This window comes from Argiope bruennichi, chromosome 10 (assembly GCF_947563725.1).
Source record: "Argiope bruennichi chromosome 10, qqArgBrue1.1, whole genome shotgun sequence".
In the NCBI taxonomy this organism is placed as follows: domain Eukaryota; kingdom Metazoa; phylum Arthropoda; class Arachnida; order Araneae; family Araneidae; genus Argiope; species Argiope bruennichi.
In genome coordinates this window covers 115,263,439-115,288,761 of record NC_079160.1, presented here as the reverse complement: position 1 = coordinate 115,288,761, position 25,323 = coordinate 115,263,439, and the positions used below count along the sequence as shown (strand labels likewise).

Sequence of the window (25,323 nt, the reverse complement as noted above, 5' to 3'; positions counted from 1 at the left end):
TTAAATGACATGTTTTTTCAAAACTTAAATATATATATTTCTTATATATAGCACTCAATTTATCAAATTAAGAGCACATTTAATAAAATACATCAATTATATATATATTATAACAGTCAATAAGAAAATTCAATTTTCAGTAGTTAGTAAAGATTTTACTTATTAAATAAATCTTTAAGAAATTTATTCACTTCCACCTAAGTTTAGTATTATAGCAGTTGTAATTTTTGCAGCAGGAGTTTGTTTACTTACATTAATTAAATTTAGATAAGATTTTTTAGAAAATGCAATGTAATATTCATGTAAACATTTTAAAACCTTCTAAGCATATTCAAAATTATCAGAAATTTCATCAAATGTGAATAAAGTGAATTAGAAATGCTCTCACGATTTTGTTTGATTGTTTTTGTTGGCAAATCGCTTACCGATTTCTTTTTTTCGAAGAATTTTTCTAAAAAATTACAGAAACATTTGGTATTACTGGAATTCCATTTACGATTTAATAAATTAACACACTGAATGAATTCTTCAAAATGATCGAAGCATATCACCGACTTCGAAGGCTTGAAAAAATCTATACCAAAGATACCAATCCTAGGTAGGATTGTTGAAAGAAAAATAAGAAAAGATTTTATCATGACAGTCAGTCTTGTGTTTCGCATTAAAGCATCCATCAGCACACCAGTATTTCCTACTTTAACACATAATAAGAGGAAAGAAAATGACTCAAAAATTATAACTTCAAATGTAAACAAAAAAACCGCTTCATACTCGGCGGAGAATGTTAATGGCAGACTAATCAACGAAAGCGGTGCGGATGAAACTTAAATGCCATGCGCGGATAGCTCATGACATGTGACCTTTACGTCACATGAATTGACCCCATTTTGGGCAGGAGTAATAATGATTTTTCTTCATTAAAAACAAGGGCATTTCACATTCTATTACCATTTTCAACATCCTACCTTTGTGAAGCTAGATTTTCTGCTGTGGCTTCTTTGAAGACAAAATATAGAAACAGAACTGAGAGTGGCTATTTGTAATACTAAGCCAGCGATTCTCAACCTGTGGGGCGCCCCCCTCTAGGGGGGCGCGATCACACTAGAAGGGGGGCGTGAAAATATCCAAGAGAAAATATTATTTAAAAGAGAAAATATTATGACTGAAAGGAAAGCACACATACACATAGAAAACAAAATACATTTCGACATATTTAATAACTTATTGAAGTAAAACAACTTACTTAATCAAAACATACTAAATTAAAAGCAAATTTAATAATTATTAGTGACTTCCTTGGACCTGTCTTGCAGAGCAAAGTTTTTCGAAGGAAGGTTTAATATTAGAAATAGCCAGTCTCAGTTCTCGAATATGTCGACCAAGTACCTCAATTTCATCACAAATAAACTATCGCGAAAATTCTCGGCCTCCTGTCTGTTTTCTTTTTCTAGGAAATGGCGATTTCTTCTCTTAATTCATAAACACGTTGCAAAAATTTCCCATGTGATGAACATCTTGCCTCGCAATAAAATAGTAACGCTGAATGTACTGAACCCAAGTCTTCACAAAGTGCGGAAAAGATTCTCGATTTCAGGGGTCTCATTTTTATATAATTTACTACGGTTACAACTGTAGTTAACACAATATACAAACCAGGACTCATTTCTTTCGAAGCCAAAGTTTCTCTGTGAATCATGCAATGTGTGCACTGAGGCGATTTTTGTTTTACAAGTGCTTGTATATCTTGGAATTGTTCGGACATTGAACGAGCACCATTCGTGCATATTCCGAAGCAATTTTTCCATTCTATGTTTGCCTCGTTCATAAAATCATTTAAAATAGCAAATAATGCGAGTGCTGATGTTTTGAGTTCTATTGGTTTGCAGAAAAGTAGTTCTACTACTGACATATTACCACAAATTCGAACATGACAATTAAATGAGCATCTTTATTACTATCTGTTGCTTCGTCAAACTGTATTGAAAACAATTTGTCACGCAAATTGTTATGATTGTTATTGCTTGTTATATGATTTTAATTTTAATTGGAAAAATTCTCTGGGTTTGTTGATGTACTCACTATGAAGCGTTTCCGAATGTCGTTTAAGTTTATTAGGTTTCATGCTGTCTGCGGCCAACAATTTTGAGCAAATGATACACAGGGGCCTTTTTTCTTCATTTACTTCAGTACTGGTTAACCCAAAATTTAAGTATTCTTGAGAATATTTCCTTGATTTTATTTTCGGAACCACGCTCGTCTGTGTACTTGTTGATGCTTGAATTTCGTCTAATGCTTGCTTACTTCCGCTTAAAAACACATTCTTGAGTCTGCATAAATCTGCTGCCGTGAATATTTTATATGGCGAATTGCAATTAACACGAAAACATATATAACATAGAAATTCACAATTGATTCTATAGCGATAAAAGGATCGACTCGAATGAGACTGGCTGGAATTGAAACTTGCGTATCGAATATTTTCCTTCATCTTATGAGAAAACATTTACTCCGCGCATGCTCGAGACGGCCTCGGTCGTGTGGATTCCTTGCACAAACATTCCTGGTTATTTTTTTTTCCACTTTTTTTTGTCATGTTTTTGTTTTATTTCTTTTATTATTCTAAAAAAATGTATTCCCCGTTTCTAAATTTAGCTCACCCCGTCTAGGTAAACTTTCATTGATGAATTTTTCTACTTTCATATTCTTTTAACGTTATCTCCCTATTTGGCTTTCAGTTCAAATATAATATTTAAATTTTCTCCGCTTTTATTCGCTTCATCTGTTCACCTCCCGCTTGTCCAAAATGCAAGATGTGGTTTCTCGCCAACGTTGGCTCGCTTTTACTCTTGTTTTAGCAGTTAATTAAAAATAATTTAAAAACAGAATCCAAAATATTCAATATACATTATTGATGTATACATTTTATTGTAAGGGGGGGGGCGATGAAAGTTATGATTGAAAACTGGGCCACGAATACTGAAAGGTTGAGAAACGCTGTACTAAGCCTTCCTTCAAAAAACTTTGCTCTGCAAGACATGCCCAAGAAAGTCACTAATAATTATTAAATTTGTTTTTAATTTAGTATGTTTTGATTAAGTAAGTTTTTATTTAGTAAGTTGTTTCACTTTAATAAGTTATTAAATATGTTGAAATGTAGTTTGTTTTCTATGTGTATGTGTGCTTTCTTTTCAGTCAGTTAATTAATTTTTTAAAATAATATTTTATCTTGGATATTCTCTCGTCTCCCCCCCTTTAGTGTGCTCTCGCCCCCTAGCGGGGGCGCCCCACAGGTTGAGAATCGCTGACATACATTAAAGTACATATGAATACTTCCCAATTACCTTCCCTGATTTCCTGATCCTAATTGCTCTTATAGTTTCACATTCTATTATTTGTTCCGTTTTGTTGGTAGCAGTATTCGATATGAGTTTATTGAACGATTGTTTCGATAGATAACTTAAATCCTGACTTTGTAGCATGGCATTAAGTTTAATATTATCTTCCACATTTTTAAATGTTTTACTCGTAAGTTAAAAAAAATGAGTGAAAATGTTTTAAAATAAAAATCGCACTTTGCTAAAACTACATTAATTTTTAAAACCCCAAAAAATTTTCAGGAAAAATAAACATTATCTGGCATGTTGGCAAAGAAATTTTCTTTCCCTGAACTTTGGGACAGTTAAATAATCTGTGAAATTGTGACAAAATATCGTATATCATTTTAAATAATAGAAATCCTTGCGAGTATGATTATTTGCACTTTAAATAGGAATTAAAACCATTTTCATACATCATATTAAATTGGTAGCTGTTAGTGAAAATCACTAATAATTGATAAGAATGCCGAAATTCTATTTAATTTTTAAGTAATTAATAATTGAAAAAATTGCTGCGGCATTTCTAGATTCCAAACTACATTACTATCAAATTTGGGAGCTCGCAGTTCAAAAGATCGCCAATAGACATATACATATTTAACATGGGAAAGTAAATATTATGATCACAAAAGGGTATTGAGCTATTTATAAGAAGGAAAAAAAACTGATTTTTTAAAGTAAATGAATGTAAACGCATAACAATTATTTTCAGTATACTTTAGTTAATAAATGTTAACACTAATAATTTCCAAAAGAGACAAATTCACAGATATAAAAATGAAATAAAGAAAATCAATATTCATTTCGAAGAGCAATTGAGTGTACGATATTTTTTTGTCACTCCGTCTGTAACCAACACAAATAAGCTCGATGGTTTGCCCACGCAAGAACATGCCACGTATAATTCTCTGTGTGAAAAACATGGTGTGCCCAAATCGAAGCCGCGAACAGACATCGTTTGGCCTTGCGACTTATTGATTGTCATTGCGAATCCCTATCTAATAGGAAATTGAACGCGTTTGAATTCAATTGGCACGTCGGTGAGAATCATTGGAATTCGTGGCAGCAAAACATTTTCGGCTCAGAATTTGCCATTCAAAATGGTGGCTTCGATAACGTTTTTCATCAATTTTTTAATGACCAATCGCGTGCCATTGCACAGCCGTGTTGGGTTCAAATTCCGAAGTAAAATAACCGGAGATCCAACTTTCAGTCGTAGAAAGCGTGGTGACATGCCTGGCAAATCCAGTGAGTTCAAAAACTCTGTTGACAATTTACAGCTTTGTTAGCATCGCAAACTGTGTCGATCGATTTGTATGATATCAAGTCGCCTGGCAACGACTGCTGTATCTTGAAGTTTAAATCGTCGACGTCCACATTTTTTGCTGCCAAAATGACTCTTTCTGCCAGCCACGCATGATTTATGTATTGTGTGCGTACATCGGGAAATATACGGTCAATGAGAACATTTTGCGAATCATCGACAGTGCAGAAATTAGTGGGCAATTTTATGCATCCAGTATTTTCATAGGCAGCAACTTTTCCATCGCCGATATCCAACAATTGGTCCAATTATGAGTCAGCAGATGGATCTTGTAGCATTTGGACGTGCATGTTTATTTTTAGCTGGACTTGTTCAACATTACGCCACAGTGCCGATGATTTCAAGCAAGCGTTGATCTCATCAGCGTACGTTGACCGTGGAATGACAGGAAGTGTTTGTCTGAAATCACCTGAAAGGAGTAACAATCGCTGCCATTTCTGCAGTATCTTACTGCAGTTCACGATTCATTTCTGAGTCCATTAAATCAGATGCACTTCGATTTGGCGAACTCATACCGAAATGACTGAGTGGTAAATTGGCAATGACAACGCAAAAAATCCTCGATCAATGCTTTTTTGTACATAACGTCGCTGAATGTAATCTTTAGATCGTTGCGCCGTTACGAATTCGTTGCAACATATCGTCAATCATTGAATCTTTGTGCTTATCCCATAACTCGTCCGTCAGTCCAACAATCCATCTGCTCGTTCCGGGAAACATGTAGTCAACACTATAGCGAATAGTAAACGAATTTGTGTTGCTGTACAGCCCAATGCTGCTTCAGCAAGCATATCGTCCCAGTGATTGTCGTCTTCGAGCAAGCCGAGTGCAAGGCATGCATCTTTATATGTTGGATACTGTTGTCCATTCACTTTGCGTATATCTTGGAATGACAATGGGTCGGTGACATAACCAACAACAGTCGCATACCCTAATTACCTAGTGGTATGAAATACGCTTTACGATCTATTCTCATACCTACCAAATACACATAAAAAATTTCATAAAAATCGGCCGAGTCGTTTCGGAGGAGTACGAACACAAACACCGTGACACGAGATTTTTATATATTAGATAAATAAAAAAACTCAAAAAGTCCTTTTCAAACCTTTCCCATAATTTTTTTTAATCTTGGCCAAAGTACTGAACGCCCTGTATGTTCAATTTATTTATATTAACGTTCCTTTTGAAAACAACATTAGGTTATTCCTTAACGAATCTCGTAATTTTGAACCTCTGTCAGATGACGACCGTAACATCTGAGCTATCAGCATCCCTCTCTCCAAAGGTCCATATCACAAACTTCGAAAGCTCAGACTTATCACTCCGGCGCATAAGCATTCTGTGCTTCGCATTATAATAAAGGAAACGGTACTTATTTATTCACCATGTCATTGGCGAAAGATAGTTGCGAAGCAGCCAATTAACGAGCGATCTTTGGCGATGCATTATGGCAACATGTAATACACAACTATCGAAAAGCCATACATGTATTTTGGGCGATTCTTCGTCTGCTGATTAAAGCTAAAATTTGTCACAGAACTATAATTATAATAGCCAGATAACAAATGAAATTTCATTTATTTAAGTCAATGCCTTTTTGAGTTAACTCGTTTAAGTGCATGTGAAAGTACAGACAGACAGTCAGTCCCTGATGGAGTTGATTCCAAATTAGTTACGAATCTAAATTTCAGATGTTACATCTATGTATCAAATTTATTTATCAGCCTCTTTACAATTTGTAGTTGCTGTATTGCTTGTGTTTGATCAGACAGACTTCCTTTGAAAGGATTGATACAAAATTTGATAATATTCTGCAACTTTATTGTTAAGTCCATATGCTTAGCTTCATTCATTTGGCTCAAGACATTTTTGAATACTGTGTTCACAGACAGATATGTATAATGCCAAAAATATATTTCTGGTATTTAGGTAGTTTTTAAATTCCTCAAAATTTCGCAGTCTTTTATGAAGCGAATTTGATGACCGTTAAAATAATTTCTCTTTATAAAAGCGTATGTGAGCAAACGATCGCTATAGTTTTTACTGGGAAAAATGGTTTGATTCTTTTCAAATTAAGGGGAACTGTGTTGTAACATGCAAGTTTTTAGGTTAGATAACCATTGCAAGTTGCGCGATTTTACATGTAAGATGGACGCAAAAATCCTTCGCAAAGCTACACAAGGCCGACTGTTACCACTAATCACCAAATTTAACAGGTAACATCTTTTTATTAGTAAACACTTTATAAAATACCGTGTTTCAAGATTTTAGTTGGTTTCTACATAAAAAAATTATCCTAATTTTTTCAATATTTTTTTCTTTGAAACGCGGGGCGTATTATATTTGAAAAAAAATTATTTTTAATCTATAAAATTCAAAAGAGAAAGAGAGATAGAGAAATCCTTTTCTGTGATATCAGTTCTATTTTCCACAATATTTTTCTATTATTTAAAACAGACAGCAAGTATTTGCTTTTGTGATGAATTTTTAGATTCGAACCTTCTTTTAAATATTTTATAATTATTTTTTTTGATGTCAAATTTATTGAATAATAATTAGAGTAGTTTCCGAAAAATCAAAAATGAATCATATTCAATTTTAATTGTTTTTTGAGTTGTTGATCTTAGTTAAATACTTGTTGAACTTAGTATCTATAGTATTTTGTTTTAATCTTTTCCTCTGAATTAAAATTGTGATTGCCATTTTATTTTATTTGAAATGTTTGCAGATTCTATTTATTCTTTTTTTTTTCTTTTTTTCTGAAAGCTCTATCTTTCATTCTCTGCTTCAATGATATAATTACAAAAATATGTTTTTCAGATTCAAGGAGGTCTGAAATGACAGGCTTCGTCAAAATGCCAAATTCGAATTTTTCGATGATTATAATATATTTTTTTGTAGTCCCATGTACCAGAAAAGTTTTTAAAAATGCAATTATGGTTTACAACAGCCAAACTCCAGTGTTAGGCAAGAAAGAATTATTATTACACCCAAATATTTCTTTAAAATAAAAGAGACAAAAAAAAAAAAAAATGTTGGAAAAGTCTCTTTATTACAAGGTAGAATGATTTACATTTCCAGAATGAAGATAAAAAGAGTTTAATATGACGTTTAACATTCAGTATCAAACAAAACATAAGATTTCAGTATTCATATAAATTTCTAATAATGCAATGGCAAGTCAAATTGCATTATCATTCACAAGGAAAGTTGGCAATATCAGCGACCTAATTTGCCAAATACGGATGTGATATCAAATATGCGAACAGGCTTTTCATATAACTGTGAATCATCATTTAGTATGCGTTGAAAATGATGGAGAGCAGGTTGAGACAATCAGCAAAATGACTTATCACATTTGAATTAAACGACACATTTCTATCATTTGAATGGTAACATAATATGAATTCATCTTTTGCATCTCAATAAAAAAAAGAATAGAATACAACTAAAACTTCAAAATTAATACTAAGGAATTCTTCAATCTAAATTATTATCATGGAGTTCGAACAACTTTCGAGAGAAAACAAAGAAAAAAAAACATTGTTTTTTAATTATCGGCGTATGCGTACTGTAATAGTCACGTGATTGTTTAAACCCATTTTTTCACGGGAGGGGAAAAAAAAAAAAAAAAAAAAAAAAAAAAAAAAAAACTGATATCGAAAAAAATCAAAACTCGATTGGTTTTGAGATGATTAAAAACCATCGTTTTTCTAAATGTTGGTGATTGCGAAATATGAGTCATGTGAGAAAATGATGTTTTTCTTTCGGATTGATGCTTGCAATTTGTGATAACAGATTACATTTTTTTTTGCAGTCTTTATTTTGAATTATAAATGGTCTTAAAACTTATTTTAAAAGAAAGGTAGTCACATGGTTGTAATGAAAAGAAAGCAATAAGTTTTCTCTAAACTGAAATAATTACTCTCAGAATGATACGTTTCCGTGAATACAATTGAAAGAACAGAAGAAACGAAGTCTCACAAGTTATAAAATCAGTACTTTTCGTAATTCCATTGATTGATATTATCGGAACAACCGAATAATAAATATGACCATGTCGATTACTTTCTTTAATTTACAAAATTTTAATATTTGTATGAATTAAATTTGTGATTTCAATGTATATCATTATTTCTTCAAATTAATTGCAATTTTAAAAAATAACACTGCAATCAATTAAAAATGGAAATAAATATACAAAATAAGATTTAAAAAAAACTTAATAGGCATCAAATAAAAAAAATTAACCTAACATATAATAATACTTTTATATAATATTTATGCCGTAAAATGCCAAGAGAAAAATATTCATTATTTTCTCAAAATCTTCTAAAATAACACAAAACTAAATCTTTCTATAGTTATATAATATTATCAAAAATGACCTGCACAATGAAACACAGACCATTCTAAATTTTAATTTTTTTAATCAAAATTTTATATTCGAAATTTAAGGAAAAATTTAGAATAACTATTCGATACAAAATGGTTTAATATAAGATGCACATTTAAAGCAAGAAAACATGTTATATAAATTCCATAATTGAAACACATCTGTACAAAGTCGCACTTCTGCATATTACATTTTATATTTCTAATAATAAATAAGAGCTTTGAAATTTTAAAAAGGTACAAAATGTCATAGAAGGAAAATTATACATGGTATAGGCACACACAATAGTAAAAGAAAAGTACTTTAATATACAATACTTAACAATAAAATATAAAAAAAACCTTCGCTTTTCTAAAAATTAACGATTGCGCAATGCAATAGTAATATGATCATTCCAAATCAGTTTAAACCAAACATTCGGAAAAAAATCTGCCCTCGAGAAAAAGCTTTGGAGCTCCAAAGATTTTGAGTAGAAAAATAATCATCGTGTTCTATATATCGATGCATTCGTAATTTGATAATCATGCATCTTCTTAAAACCGGTTTAAATTGGTATTTCACGAAAAAAATTTTTTGGAACTCGATTGATTTTGAGATAGTCAAAAAATTATCGCTTTTCTAAATGTTGGTGATTGTGAAGTATGAGTCATGTGAGAAAATGATGTTTTTCTTTATTTTTTAAAGTCACATGGGATCAATTCTAATGCTCACGCATGATAAAATGAAATTTGCGATAGCAGATTTCAATTTTAAAATTTTTTTTACAGTTTTTATAAATCAGTACTATTCATAATTCCATTGATTGATCAAGGTTAATCTAATATAAAATTTCTGCACAGACGCACGTGCAAAAGTGGGGAATTTCCGAATCCGAGAATAAACACGTGCACAGAAAATTCAGCTTAAAAAATAACCTTGCAATCAATTAAGAATGGAAATAAATATAAAAAATAAGATTTAAAAACTTAATACGCGTCAAATTAATTTTTTTTACCTAATATATAACACTTTTACGTAATATTTATGCCGTAAAATGCCAACAAAAAATATTCATTATTTTCCTGAAATCTTAAAGAACGTAAAATTAAATCTTTCCATAGTTATATAATAACATTATCAAAAATCACCTGCGCAAAAAAACAAAAAACATATCAATACATTCCAAATTTTAAACCTTATATTCGAAATTGAAGGAAAAATTTTCCCAAGAACAATTCGATACCAAAATGGTTCAATACAAGATGTAGATATAAAACAGGACACCATGTAATATAAATTCCATAATTGAAACACATCCGTACAAAGTCACACTTCTGCATATTACATTTTAAATTTCTAATAATAATATATTAAAGCATGTGTATGAAACATGATCACATGGATAAGATGACTTCCCATGAAATAAGTAATTAAGACAAAAATATTCATTTACATGTTTCACGGAATATAAGGTGATTTACACAAGAATATCCTAAATTTGCAGGTCTGTTAATAAAAAACAATCTTCTTATTTATCGGAAATCAAAAATAACAAGTGAAAATTTAAATTCAAAACAGTTATAAGAGTTCAATGCGAGTCCGTCCGGAAACGCGAAGGATATCGAAGTACGTTAACACATCCACACTTCTCTGCATACCCGGTGTGAAGCGTTCAAAGGTAGCGAATATGCGAGTAGGGTGACACTTGATTCTTTTTTCTCTTGCGGCTACAGCAAATTGCAGGTGTTTGTCCCCCCGCCGTTAAAAAATGATGTTCGTAAACTTAAAACGAGCATATCTTCAGACTTTCAAAGCGTGATATTGGAGAAACTAAAAGGGTATGGGATGAGTAATCGTATCGCCTTGATATTGTTCATATTTTTGGAAGTGCTTCTACTGAACATTTATTACTGTGTTAAGTTTTTAATTGTTATTTATAATTTCGGATGAACAACAAGATTTCACTTTGTTTTTTTTACTTCAATAGCCCTGAATGGTTGAAATATTTATTTAAGTATACGAATTACCCTGCATAATAACAGTAAGCATGCATTGTGTCCTACAAAATAGAATTTCTAGAAGAGAGTATTTCAATATATTTGAGTAAAATAATAAGCTTTCTTTTTTTTTTTTTTTGCCTATGTTTTCTGAATCATTAACTTGTTAAAAAATCATTATTATAAGTCTTTCTCTTTAAAATGAAGTGAAGTTCTCCCGTTAATAAGCGTTTAACATCAGATCTGTATATTCATTCATTTTCTATGATATTTGGCAAATGCATTAAAGAAATGGAATGAGAATATCTTACATTACAAAATTCACATGAATACGGTTTCTTTTTCGTATGCGTTCGAAAATGAACTTTTAAATTTGATATACAAGAAAATGTATATTTACAGATGTCATATGCATGCGGTTTCACTTTCATATCCGTCCTCAGATGTATGTTTAAATCAGAATGCTGAAAAAATGGTTTACTGCAAATGTCGCATGCATACTGTTTCTTTTACAAATCGATCATGAAATGCAAGTTTAATCCATGCCGCTCAGAAAACCTTTCACTGCAAATTTCACAAACATGCGGTTTCTTCATCATATGTATCCGCAAATATAATTCTAAACTAGATGCATTAAAGGTTTTGTTACAAAATTTCCAAACATGGAATTTATCATTCGTATGCGTCCGTAAATGAGTTTTTAAATATGACTGCTGAGAATATGTCTTATTAAAAATTCACATGTTTACGTTTTCTCTGTAGTATGCATACGTAAATGACTATTCAAACTCCAATTTTCCGAAAAGGGTTTGTTACAAAATTCACATATACATGGTTTCTCTTCCGTATGCGTACGTAAATGTCTTTTGCAACTCCCCTTATCTGAAAAGGGTTTATTACAAACGTCACAAGTATACGGTTTCTCTCCCGTATGCAGACGCAAATGTACTTTTAAATGCCCTTTCCTGGTAAAGGTTTTCTCGCAAAACTCGCATGCATATGGTTTCTCTCCCGTATGCGTCCTTAAATGTCTTTTGAAACCACCCCAATTCGAAAAGGGTTTCCTACAAAATTCACATGTATACGGTTTCTCTCCTGTATGCAGACGCAAATGATCTTTTAAACTCCCGTTCCGGGAAAAGGCTTTTTTGCAAAACTCGCATGTATACAGTTTCTCTTGTGTATGTGCCTGTAAATGTATTTTGAAACTCTCCTTATCCGAAAAGGCTTCCTTACGAAATTCACATGTATACGGTTCCTCCCCTGTATGCGTATCTACATGTCTTTTAAAATGCCTCTTATACTTAAAGGCTGTGCTACAAATGTTACAGGAATATGGTTTCTCTCCTGTATGCAGACGCAAATGTACTTTTAAATGCCCCTTCCTGGTAAAGGCTTTCTCGCAAAACTCGCATGTATATGGTTTCTCTCCTGTATGCAGACGCAAATGTACTTTTAAATGCTCATTCCGGGAAAACGCTTTCTTGCAAAACTCGCATTTAAACAGTTTCTCTTGTGTATGCGTCCGTAAATGTCTTTTGAATTCGGAAATCATAGAAAAGACTTCGTTGCAAAAGTTGCAAGGGTAGGATTCCTCGTTCGTATGCGACATTAAATGAATTTTTAAAAGTGACTGTTGAAAAATTTCTTTACCACAAATGTCACATGTACGTGTTTTCTCTAGTATGCACCAGTAAACGCTTCTTTCAATTCGGAAGCTGAGAAAATATCACAAAATTTTAAAGCATATGGTTTTTTCATTGAGTGGGCAATGAGAAAATTCAGTTTGTGAAACATTTCTTTCTGTATTACATAAGCACGAAACAACTCTTTAATTCCAGTTTGTCAATAAAAATTTCATGATGGACACAATTTAAATGCCGTTGTCCATATATGTCAAAAATGAAGTTTCTTCATTATGTTAAACAAAAGGGAAATTTTTGGAAGAACGTTTTATAGCAAGGGTCATAAGAATAAAATTCCTTTTTATATGTGAGTAACAATACTCACCCATATGCAATAATAAATAATAAAAATTATAGCTTAATTAAAAATTTCTAAACATATGTATTGGGGAATTTATTATTTCATGATTCTCGATTCCATCGAGATAAGTTGTATGTTGCAAGTTCGGATTATGGATCTTTCAAAAGTCAAACCTTTCTTATTGTAGCCAATTTTATTGCGAAAAATATGATGATTTATCAGCTTTTCTCCTTAGCAAGGCATTAGGTTCATGACAACGCAATTTTGGAATCTAAAAAAAAAACAAAAAAAAAAAAACAAAGCAGCGTTACATTAAATAATAATATTTATAATAAGCAAATTAATCAACTAAATTTGTCACCATCTTCTTAAATATTACAGCTATTACACTACACAGCTAGAGGAAGTTTGCATTCTAACCATGCTATATGCATACTATATAAATAGAGAAAGCACTTTGAACCATGATTTCATAGTACGTCATTTGAACTGGTCCCTTGAAAACCCATAAAAAAGTATATTATATTATATATATATATATATATATATATATATATATATATATATATATATATATATATATATATATATATATATATATATATATATATATATATATATATTGTCTAGAGATATTCAAGGAATAAGTGTTAAAAATTAGGGCGGGTGGGGACTCTCATCTTAAATTTGTCAGCATTTGATTATATAAATACGAACATTGTAAAAGATTTTTGAAGGTTCTATTAATTTTCCCACACAAGTGAGTTATGTGAAATAAGTCCGACTTTCGAGAAACACGATTGCTATTTTGAGACTGAACTGATTCATTCATGTCCCCGAGAGATAAGAAGGACAGTACCCAAGTTAAAATATCCTGCTCTAAATCTTCATGCTACATCACAACGAATTTTACATACATTCAGATCTGTGAACATGGCTAACTTTTCCAGTCTAAAATCTGTAATCGAATACAACTCATCCCTAAGTGAAAATACATCAAAAAGGAAATTCATCAATTATTTGCGGAATTTATTTTTACTGTCCCGGAAGTCCCCTCTTTTAAAATCAAGTGATGATGGATATGCATGGCAATGCAAATTGCATATTACATATGTAATACAAATAGTTTCACAAAATAATATTTATTTATTGTTTATATTCAATATTCATTTTAATCTTATTTGCGAATAAGATTTCATTTTTGTTATATAAAAAATTTCACATCATCCGCGCCAAAATGAAGATTTGCGTTGATGTAAGCACCCTAAATTTTTAATATCGCAATCAACTTCGCACTCTATGTTTATTACATTTTTTTTTTCGTTTGAAAATCAGCCATTTATAAGTGTCATCAAAAAATAAAACTTCACTCCAATAACATTTAACTCTTTTCATTTACAAATGCCTATTAATCTATTAATTTTGCATTCTATATTGCAATGCAAAATGTAATCACATTGAGCCAAAATCCGTATTATATCTAATGATCAGCATAAACCACCAACTAGAATATTTCATTTCAAAGAGTGTCTGCCGCCTTTATGTTATTCTGATAGAATCGAACTTCCACTGATATAATACACACAAAATATTTTCGTCATCATACTATACTTGGAAAATTATTATGGTTTATTCTTTTTTTTGTAATAGTTTTTCATTACAAAAACATGGAAAGATTATACTTAAATCGATTATTTGAATGACTCCTTATTCAAAGGCATAAAATGACATAAACTGACATAAAATGAATTAAAATTTAACTATCCGTAATTAGGTAAGAACAATAATTTGAAATATATCAATAAAATTAAAACTTATAAAAAATAGCACTTAAGACATTGAAATATCTACTGATGTTATTACATTGTTTTGCATTCAAAAAAGTTATGACTAATTCTTCAATAACTGCAAACTCTCTCTTCTGCATGAGACTTTATGCAGTTAAAAATAATTAGAAATGGTGTTACATTTTTCATAGAAAAAAAAATTTCAAACTTTATTTAGCTGTGCAAACAGGAAAACGGACCAACCATAGAAGGCGTGAAATCCAACTGGAAATAATATTAATCAACAGCTCTGACTTCCCATAAATTTGCACCTCAGATATTTTCTTTTTTTTCTCCCACATTTTCAAATCTTGAGTATATATATATATATATTCTCAGAAACTTGGAAAAAAATACCAATGCAGAAAGAGCTAGAAAAATTATAAATTAAATATATCAGAGTGAAAATTTCTGATACATTTAATTAATAATTTTTAAAAACAGTGAACAACTTTTTTTCATGGTTTATTTTTACTTTCTCATATAAAAAGCAAAGAGAAGGTATTTTGATTGTCAAAAAATTTCAGCTCAAAATTTTGATGAATATCCACGTTTTAGATGCTCCTGGGTTCAATAAATGCTTTTATGGAAAATGTCCATCTGTCTGTAATAGAATTAATTCAAAAATGTTTTTGTCTTAATGGATAAAATTTGATATATGGTCTTTATACTGAATTTGTAGATTTCTGTGAAATTTGCAGCAAAATCATCCAGAAGAATTCTGCCTATACACCTGTTCGAGTGTAAGATAACACAGCAACTACAACACAGAGAGAGAGCTAGAGAGCTGATATACACATTAAGATGTTTTTATATATAGCATACAATTATTCATTTTTATAGAAAGAGTACTCAAATCATCAAACTCAATTTCAAGATTTTGTCATCTTTCAAACCTCTATAAAGTCAAAAATAATTCTTTGAATGAGATAAATCTACCTGAACTAGATATCTCAAAAGTGCTGTATGCCAGAAAGATGAAATTCCATATGGGGCTTGAAACTTACTTAATGTTGATTTCAATCATATTTTGGCAAAAATTTATCTATGGAAAGTCTGTCCATCTGCCCACCATAATGCTAACAAGATTATTCTAAAATGCAGAATTAGATGAATGAAATTTAAAAAAAAGATTCTTTTACAGTATAAATTTCAATTTATCAATTCGGTCTCTGAGTCTATAAAGTCAATAGAAAATTAAGCAGGAAAATCAAATTAATTTTATTTTCATAACTAATTAAATTCTTAATCATTTGCTTTCTGCTAAATGTCTTTCCTCAGTAACTCAGAAACAATCATACAAGGAATATTCAATAAATCCATCATACATAAAAATTTAAATAAATACAAATTTATTACAAATATTTTCATTATTTTCTGTTCCTTTAAAAAAAAGATTTCATTTATATAAAAAATTATATTAATAATACAGCTGAAAATAATTAAGTTAGTAAAGAATATAACTTACTCAACAAATGAAAGAGTGGTCACAATCTTTCACATAAAGCTCTTAAATGCAATCTTTTCAATAATGTATTAGTGAGCAACAGATCTAGAAAAAATAATAATAATAACATAAGAATTTATTAAAAATGGCTCATTTAGTAAGAATTCAATAATGAAACCATTTCTCAAATCGAATAATGCTAAATTAATAAAAAAGTATTAAAAGATAATTAAGGAGAAATATACCAAAAAATATTTATCTATTTAAAAAATATTTTCGCTATTTCTAAACAAATTTTTTCAAGTAATTTCACTCAAATATAACAAAACAATTGTTTCAAGAATGCAAGATCCTTTTCCTTCTTCTGGAATTTCTTCCAAAATAAATAAGATTGTATGTATTTTAATAATTTAAATAATTCTACATATCTACAATATACTCTATCTAAGGTATCTAAGGCACCAGTTAGTAAAGTTAAAAGTGTACAAAGAAATAGAGAAATTCAAAACCAAATAAATAATTAAAAGAATTCCTTACTTATTTGTTTTATGAGCAAGATATGCAGAATTTGTATGAGATCTTCAAGAATATAGATTTTTTTTTTAGACACGATGAATATTAATATTCTTTATTTCTATTTCCAACAATGGCTTAGGCTTTCAAGAATATATTGTTGTTAACATAATACATTCCTCTAACTTGAGAGGCACAATTCATGTACATATTTTTGAATATTTTTTCAAAAGAATTTTTGGCAGAGTGCTTATGTGTGTTCCACATATTTCAATTATCTTTGAATTAGAATGTCAAACATAAAAACAAAATCATTTCATAAATATTTGTTCAATTTATACATTGTACTTACAATAATATTTTTTTTCATTCTCTTATACTGAAATTTTTTTATTGAATCTTAAAAGATGAGATAAAGCTGATCTGATGGAAATGCAATTAAGTAAATTATTTTATAATAAAATTTAAATAACATTCAAATGGCAATTTAAATCAAAGAATTCAGCCTTTTTTTAATTTATACACATCTGGGCATTTTTGATTTTGATGAAATTTAAAATATCTGAATTTCATTAAAACATTATGGCTGTAAATGGTAACCTTCTCATCGCTCTTGCATTAATCCATGCTTTGATCATGAGTACAAGAAATGATTTAGTATAAATAATTTGTGTACTGTTTAATTAATGAATGATTCAATTTAGTATTAATAATTTATGGCTCACAAATTATAAATATGCAAAGTTATCAATTGAATCTACAGTACTTTAGTTTATTTATGTATTGAGAAATGAACTAATTAAATTAAACCTTCAAAACTTCACACATAATTTAGTGTAATAATAGTACCTTCTAAAATATCTACCAACAATCAACATATTCCTTTTTTACTATGACAACTGATAGCAGCTGCATGGAATGATATAAGCTATTAACTTAATTTACAAAACAGTTATTTTACAAAAAAATAAAAGTAATCAGGAAAATTCTTTTAAATATTTTATTCTTTAAATACTAAAAAGATTTTTACACATTTATCTAATTTACACAAGAAAATGAACACAAACACATATTTTTTATTTCCAAATCTAACAATAATTTGTCAATATTAATGTCTAATAGTATTATTTGCAAAATTTCTGATCTTAGCAGGTTATCAATATACCTAGTGTATTAAATATTTATTAAATAATGGTGGAAGAGTCAAAACTCGTGAAATATATCAAGGAAATGCACCAACTTATGAACACGCTTCTAAATTACAAAAAGAAAGCAAGCATCTGTTAACACAGTTTATACAAAGTTTACATGCAGAATATGGTATTTCTGCCAACAAATTGCCAATTCTACATAATTCTTTATAAGTAAGTAGACTATTTTGTTACATTGAATTATTATCAAATGAAGTTCAAACTTTTTGATACCATGGAACACAAACTTTCTATTTTCTCACTAAATATGTTAATGTTTCTCAAAACCACTTTTTAATAGCAAATGTTACTTATCATTAAGTCAGTGAATTCAGTTTGCATATAACAGGATATATTTACAGAATACAAAAAAAAGTAGCAAAATTTTTTATTAGTAAGTACTTATAGTACTAGTTTTCTTGAGATCAAAACATTAATCATTTCTATAGCTGAACAAAAATTAAATAAAGATAGAAGGTCACATAATGACAATACAAAATAAATGATGCAATATGAATGAAATATACAATTTTCAAAATATTAATAATATAAAAAAATAAAACAGCTGAATATTTCACAATTGGATAACTGGTATGGAATCAGAAAGTCTATAATACCCATGAAATTCATCTAATTTATTAAAAACATTCTGTAAGATATCCATTCCTAGCAGCCAGCCTGTGTATTGTGTTACTCATTGAAAGAATGAACAAATTCAAGAGATCATAATCACACACCTTCATAGTTCAAGCTATTTAAAAGTGTGCTAAAAAAAGAAACAGTATAAGGTAATGTAGAGCAATATTTCAGAATATAAAGCAGCAATTATTCCTTTGGTACAGTAATTTGAAACATATATAGCATAAAATTTCAACCATACCATATAAAGTAAGGATAAAAAGAAATACCTCGGTATTCATATCCCATGATAATTAAAACTTCAACAAGGTCACTTAAAGTAATGATAATGATGAAAAGAAAATAAGATAAACTTAGAAATTCAAATTTCATATTCTAATAGAAGACATTTATCATAATCTGAGAAGTCTCCAAAGAATTTATTTACCAAAGGAGAAAAAAGGTTTTATAATAGTAAAAGAAATGTAATCCAAACCATGCACAAATTATAAATGCAAAATGTTCTGCTTTCTGTCAAATTATCATCTTCCAATATCAGCACATTGGAATACAAGTCATTAAATTTACAAGTAAGTTTCAATACACTAACGAAATATTTAAAAATACTAAAATTCATTATGAAATATATGAAAGGCTACTGATAAAAACATTGAAATATGATACTCTGAACTGCAACTTTAGGGCATTTAACAAATAAAATACAATTCATAAAAGAAAAAGTGCTTTGCTTTATTCATTTTCTGTAGCATGCTACTTTCCATCTTTACTAGAGATGATAAATTGAAATGACCTATATTGCATTAAATAATTAATTGTTTTTGATGAATTACAGCAGTGTCTGTATTATTTATACGAAAATAAAGCTTTCATGAAAGAAGCAATCTATTCTCAAGTAAATTCATGAAGAATTTAAGGGAAGAGAGAAGAAATAAGAAGTGCAAATAGGGATAAAAAATAAAACTAGTCAATTAAATGCTCTTAAGTTTTACTGATACCCTTTCTATGCAAATTATTAACAATAAAATTTAAAAATATTTCCTTTTTTTGTTTTGTTTTTTTGCTTTTATTCCTTAATCTGAAAAATATAATACTGTACAAAAATAAACATAACTTTCATAAAAAAAATGTTTTGATAATCCGATATAAATTTTACATTTCGGCAATATAATTTTATAATTTAAAATTGCACATTTTCTTGCAAATATATATTTGTTATATTAAATATCAGCCACAAACATATTTATCATATTAAGAATTAAAATGCTTAGAAAATAAGGTGGTACCTCAAGTACAATCCTTATTATTTGATCATAGATTTTTTTCTCTTTGTATATCATCACAAAGGAGCAAAAAAAAAAAAAAAAAAAAAAAATGAATAAAGATGAATCATTGAGAGAACTGTCTTTATTAATTTGTGATCATTATCTTTCTTCAATATAGTATTTAAATGGTAGAAGATATAGAAAGATCAAAACATCTTTTACATTAAAAAATATTAAAAATCAAAGTCAATTTATTTTGTGTGAGTTAAAATATGGAGTAGGCCTTAAAATTGACTTGCACATAGTTATCTCAGAAACAAAAAGTTTAATTCCTTACAGAAAGAATGAAATTGGATAGTTAATAGCTTTCTCCTCTATTTTTATTTTAGATTTAATATTGTAAGATATAATTGTTGGTAAAATTTTTGAAAACAAGGCGATACAGAATGGTTTCATTTTCTAGTAAGACAAAAATCATAGTGCCAAACAACAATAAAAATTGAGCAACTTGAAATTTACAGTTTCAAGACGACTGTATTTTACTGCATCCTATTACATATATTACACATTATAGCATTCAAATAATTTTTTTTCTTTTTAGTTTACAGATTTGTTTCAGTAGTTGATAAAAATAAAAAAAAAAAAATCTTTACTAGCATACATAACCATAAAAATATTAAAATCTTCCAAGACTAAAAATAGATAAATGAAAACTTTTAAACAGACAACATCCTGACAGATAAATGAAATCTTTCAAATTCGGGTGAATGAGTAATTTAGAATTCAATTTAAATTTCAAGATGTATAAAAAAGCAAGACATAAAAAAATACGAAAAACAGCAGAATCTTGAATACAACTGTCCATATAGGAATATCAGGTACGAATCGGCGAATGGCATGAAACTTTATTAAAGTTTATATATAAAAGTATCTATTACTGTATTACAGTAATTTTTTTAAATTCCTATTATATTATTTTGGCTAGAATTTTGTTCGCCTTGACGTAAAAGCTGGTACCTGATTCTCTATTTTATTCACCATCATCATTTATCTAAACTTACCCAATTCGTTAGTCCTATTTTATTTCTTGATTAATCAAAGAAATGCCGAAATTATTCGATTGCGAAGCAATTTTCATAATTCAGTATTATGCAGCATATGTTTTTAAAAATAAAAACGCATTTCTTATAATGAGAATTTGATTAAAGCTTACTTAACAGTTTCACAGTTTCATTATAGCCACTCAAAATAATACCGCTTTCACGTTAGAGATAGATCGTTCGCGAACGTACGAATCGGAACAAATGGGTCATCTAAGTAAACGAACTGATTCATACCATTTTTTTTTAAATGTCATTCGTTTGTGAACGATTGTGTGGATCGAGCTATTTTCGTTCGGGAACTACTGTGTACTTCCAACTATTACCGTTCGAAGTACTGTGTGGCTCCCACTATTCCCATTCTCGAGCTACTGTGTGAACCTTGCTATTCTCTATTGCGGTTTGTACATAGGAAAGGTAAGAAGAGGTTGGGGGTGAGGGTAGCAATGTCGCTTTTCAAAAGAAGACCAGTTGACCATTATAGATAAAACGGCATGGCAGAAAGGTTTTCCTCAGTGATTTGTTTTTGTTTCTTCCCATCATTTAATTGATGAGTTGGAGAGTTGCATGGAGAGGAAGGGTGTTGATACCATTGAGACTAAAGCATTTTTGTTTTGATGTTATCGTTTCTAAGGGACTTAAGACGATTTATTGAACCGGGATGGGGAAATATGTGCGCTTTTATAGATTGATGAAAATTTATGTTCAGTATATATGTTTGCAGATATATATTATATTTGCAGAATAAAAATAATGTTTGCAGAAAATACGGGATTAAAGGAAAAAAGTAATTTACAAGAACTCAAATATTGCTTGTAAATCTATTATTTGCTTTTGGAATATTTGAAATAAGAGTGTTATATGAAATGAGTATAACAATAATAAAATATTGTTACAAACCTGTAATTTTGTTTCCCATTATGACTTGTGTCATCGTAAGAAAGACAGGATGTACGATCTGCCCTGTGCGTGGTGAGCGTCAATGAACTTAGAGCTTGGCGACCATTTGGCGACTTGGCGATGAATTTGGCGACTTTGGTGACAAAATGGATCATACTGGAAAGTTCGAGAAGTTTCACGATCCATGCAGTAGGAACCGAGATACACCCAGAGACGCCCTGATTGGTCTGAAGATTCTAGCCCCGCCTCCCGAAACTATAAAAGACGGGCACTCTGAAGCTGCGGGGAAGAAGAGAAGTGGTGTAAGTGAAGTCGTGTTTGAAGTAGCGAGTCGGCAGCTAAAGCGAGAAGTTCAGCCGTTGGAGAAAAGGTAGAGCGAAGCTCCCAGGAACTCCTCTCCAGCTGGATTCTGTCTATCCGCTTCGTGTGCTGCTGTCTACTGAAGTGTGCTACTGTCGTCTACTATGTTCGTAATAATGCAGCAATCAATCGTAATAATGCAGCACATTTAATCGCTAATTCAGCAGCTTGCTTGCTGTCTAATACTCTCCAAATTTTTACTTGTCGACGACTTTTACTACTCTCACACACGACTTCCCTGCAGCTTGATGGTTGGGTTGACGGCGTTTATCCCCGGTAAGGAGAGTCTTCACAGTGCTTTACTGTCTTTACTTTGCTGTGGTTGCACGCAAGTTCTATTTAGTAAGAAACTGCTTCATACTTTCTTCTATTCTACAATTTCATAAAGAATCATTTACATCAAGAGAGAAATGTTATGCTTTCTCTAAAAAAGCGCCATTTATTTAATTGAACAGATATAATGAAATAGGTTCAGAATTTTTTTCGAGTAATTAACTTTTTGATATTGTTACGAAATTTCCGGGTTCGTTTGGATAGTGGGAGTTATATGGTGTGGAGAACACTCAATCACCAGGCGGCAGTAGAAAATAAAACAACGACGTTTATTTACACGAAGACACACAGGACAGCACAAAGACGACAACTATATACAGCACAGAAGACGATTATCTTCAGCCGAGACGTGCAGCGTACAACGGTATACACAGCAGCTCTACTCCGTCGCTGCTCTGCTAGTCCCTGGAAGACCACCACTCTTCACCGTCGCTTCCGACTACACAATTCACCACTGGTTCACAGTACTCTCAACCAATCAGGAACGTTCGAGGCGCATCTCCGTTCCTACTCGACGGATCGGGAAAATTCTCGATGTTTCGGGTATAATCTATTTTGGCACCAAAGTCGCCAAATTCGTACCCAAGCTCTGGGACCTCCCATGGAACCAACTATGCTGGAAAGCCGCATCGCAGATTCGTAACAATATGATTGTATTATATAATTTTTGATTGCAAATATTATATAAAACTTGCTACTTTTGATTGCAAATATTATATAAAACTTGCTATTTTTGATTGCAAATATTATATAAAACTTGCTATTTTTGATTGCAAATATTATATAAAATTAGAAGCAGTTGCTCAATTTTTTTTTTATTATTTCGCATTGAAACGTGGAAAACGCAGAATGTCAAATGTTGATTTATTCTCATTTTTATAGAGAACATATTATGTTCTAATATCTGACTCTCTCTATATATTATCGGTTATGATATATATAAATGTTCTCAATTTGTTTGCCTATAATTACTGCAGGGAAACGACAATTTTTTATTATTGTTGAATACGCTGAGAAATGCAGAGAAAAAGGAGCTCGAAGAGTTTATTTTTCAAGTTTCTTTCTTTCTTTTTTTCGAAAGAAAGAAGAAAATGATATAATAATTATTTTCTCGAATACCAAATTTCGAAAAAAAAAAAAAAAAAAAAAAAAAAAAAAATTAACTCTGCCAACTTTTTTGACGACTGAACTTTTAAAAAACTTTTAAAAAGTTAAGGAATCTCTTTATTTTATACCTTATCAAAGGCATTTTATTATAAATGGAATCAGTACAAGAAATCAAAATCACATCAAAAATTGTATCTGGATTGTGTGATCACCTTATGAAACTTTCATATCGTGTCTTTCACATCAAAGTTAACATTTCTATATATCTTATATCGTATTCTTAAATATATAATTTATAATATTATCCTCACACCGTTGATCAGCATTGATAAATGTAAAATTTGCAATATAATTTTCACAATATTGTGAAACGTTGAGCATTTCAGAATTTACAGTCAAGTTTTCATAATATTGTTTCATGATATATTCAATATTGTTTAATGTATCATTTTCAAAATTGTTCTCATAATATTCGTTTTTAATAAAAAATTGTTCCCCTTATTTTTTTAGAATAAAGTAACAAATTAAATGAATTATTAAGCTAATATATTTGTTGCAAAGTTTTGCCTTTTGAGTATTGCTACATATTATAAAAAAATTGTTTTCAGGATATTCGGCCTTCACAATATATCCATAATATTAAATAATATCCTGATGCTATTGAGATTAGAGGAGTTTTAATCTTTCACTGTTAGATATCGCATTTACGAGAGTAATTTTCAAAGCATGCCTATGCAGAGTCTTACAACACGTCTAGAAACTGCAAATGGGGCACAAGAAAGCATTTCGCCTTTCAGGTTTCATTTCTAATTAGATTTCTAACAGATAACTGCTAACTTGAAAGGTTATTATGGACGGTCGAGGTACATTTCTCTTTAACTGACATGGTGAATTGTTTGCACCGCCGAAAAAAAAATTTCTTATGACGTGACAACAGTATCTTTAATAAGAAACCAAAAAGTGAATGTATGACACGGCATTGTAAGCACTTTCGTTTTTGGCCACGTACTTCGCTTAAGAAGTACAGAAACGTGATCCATCGCAATTTATCACTATATTGCAATCCTCAAGAACAATGCCAGATCAAATTCTAGCAAATGAATTTTTCTTATTACATGGTATGGATGTAAAAAATGCTATTCCAAATGTTTTGCATTATTAACTTGATGACGGAATCATCTCCTGCAACTTTCCATTTACAGGATCAGTAAGTTTGCCTGGTTGAGGATGCTTGAAATCTAAGATATCTCCATTAAATCCGGGAAATGCTAGCCAATATACCACTAAGCAATTCCTTTCAATTAGCCACAATAAAATACATTTTATTGAACAAAATTTTTTTTGAAGAATCTCTTCTCTGAAAAAGATGATGCATGAACACATGGAAAATTGTCCAGTATCTAGAAAATTGTACTTTACAGAATCTAGAAAGCAATTGCCAAACACACACACACAGTTGAGTAACATCCACTTTTTGTATAACTGCAAAACTATTAATAATCCTTATTAAAAGATATAAATACTTAGAATTAGTAAAATTCCGAAATGCGATCTAAAAAAAAATACGCATATGTATGTAAAAGA

General features: G+C 30.2%; 1 protein-coding gene and 1 long non-coding RNA gene across 2 annotated transcripts; both read right to left on the bottom strand.

Moving 5' to 3' along the window:
- Window positions 1-11,821: 11,821 nt before the first annotated feature.
- Window positions 11,822-12,688, bottom strand: LOC129987744 (zinc finger protein 468-like). Its single transcript, XM_056095686.1, has one exon. The coding sequence runs from the start codon at window positions 12,686-12,688 to the stop codon at window positions 11,822-11,824; it is 867 nt and encodes a 288-aa protein (XP_055951661.1).
- A 13-nt stretch (window positions 12,689-12,701) lies between these two features.
- LOC129989497 (uncharacterized) lies at window positions 12,702-21,189 on the bottom strand. Its single transcript, XR_008785781.1, has 3 exons — window positions 21,001-21,189; window positions 16,357-16,440; window positions 12,702-13,333 (listed from the first exon to the last, which is right to left on the bottom strand). It is a non-coding gene; the product is annotated as an uncharacterized LOC129989497 (long non-coding RNA).
- Window positions 21,190-25,323: the final 4,134 nt, after the last annotated feature.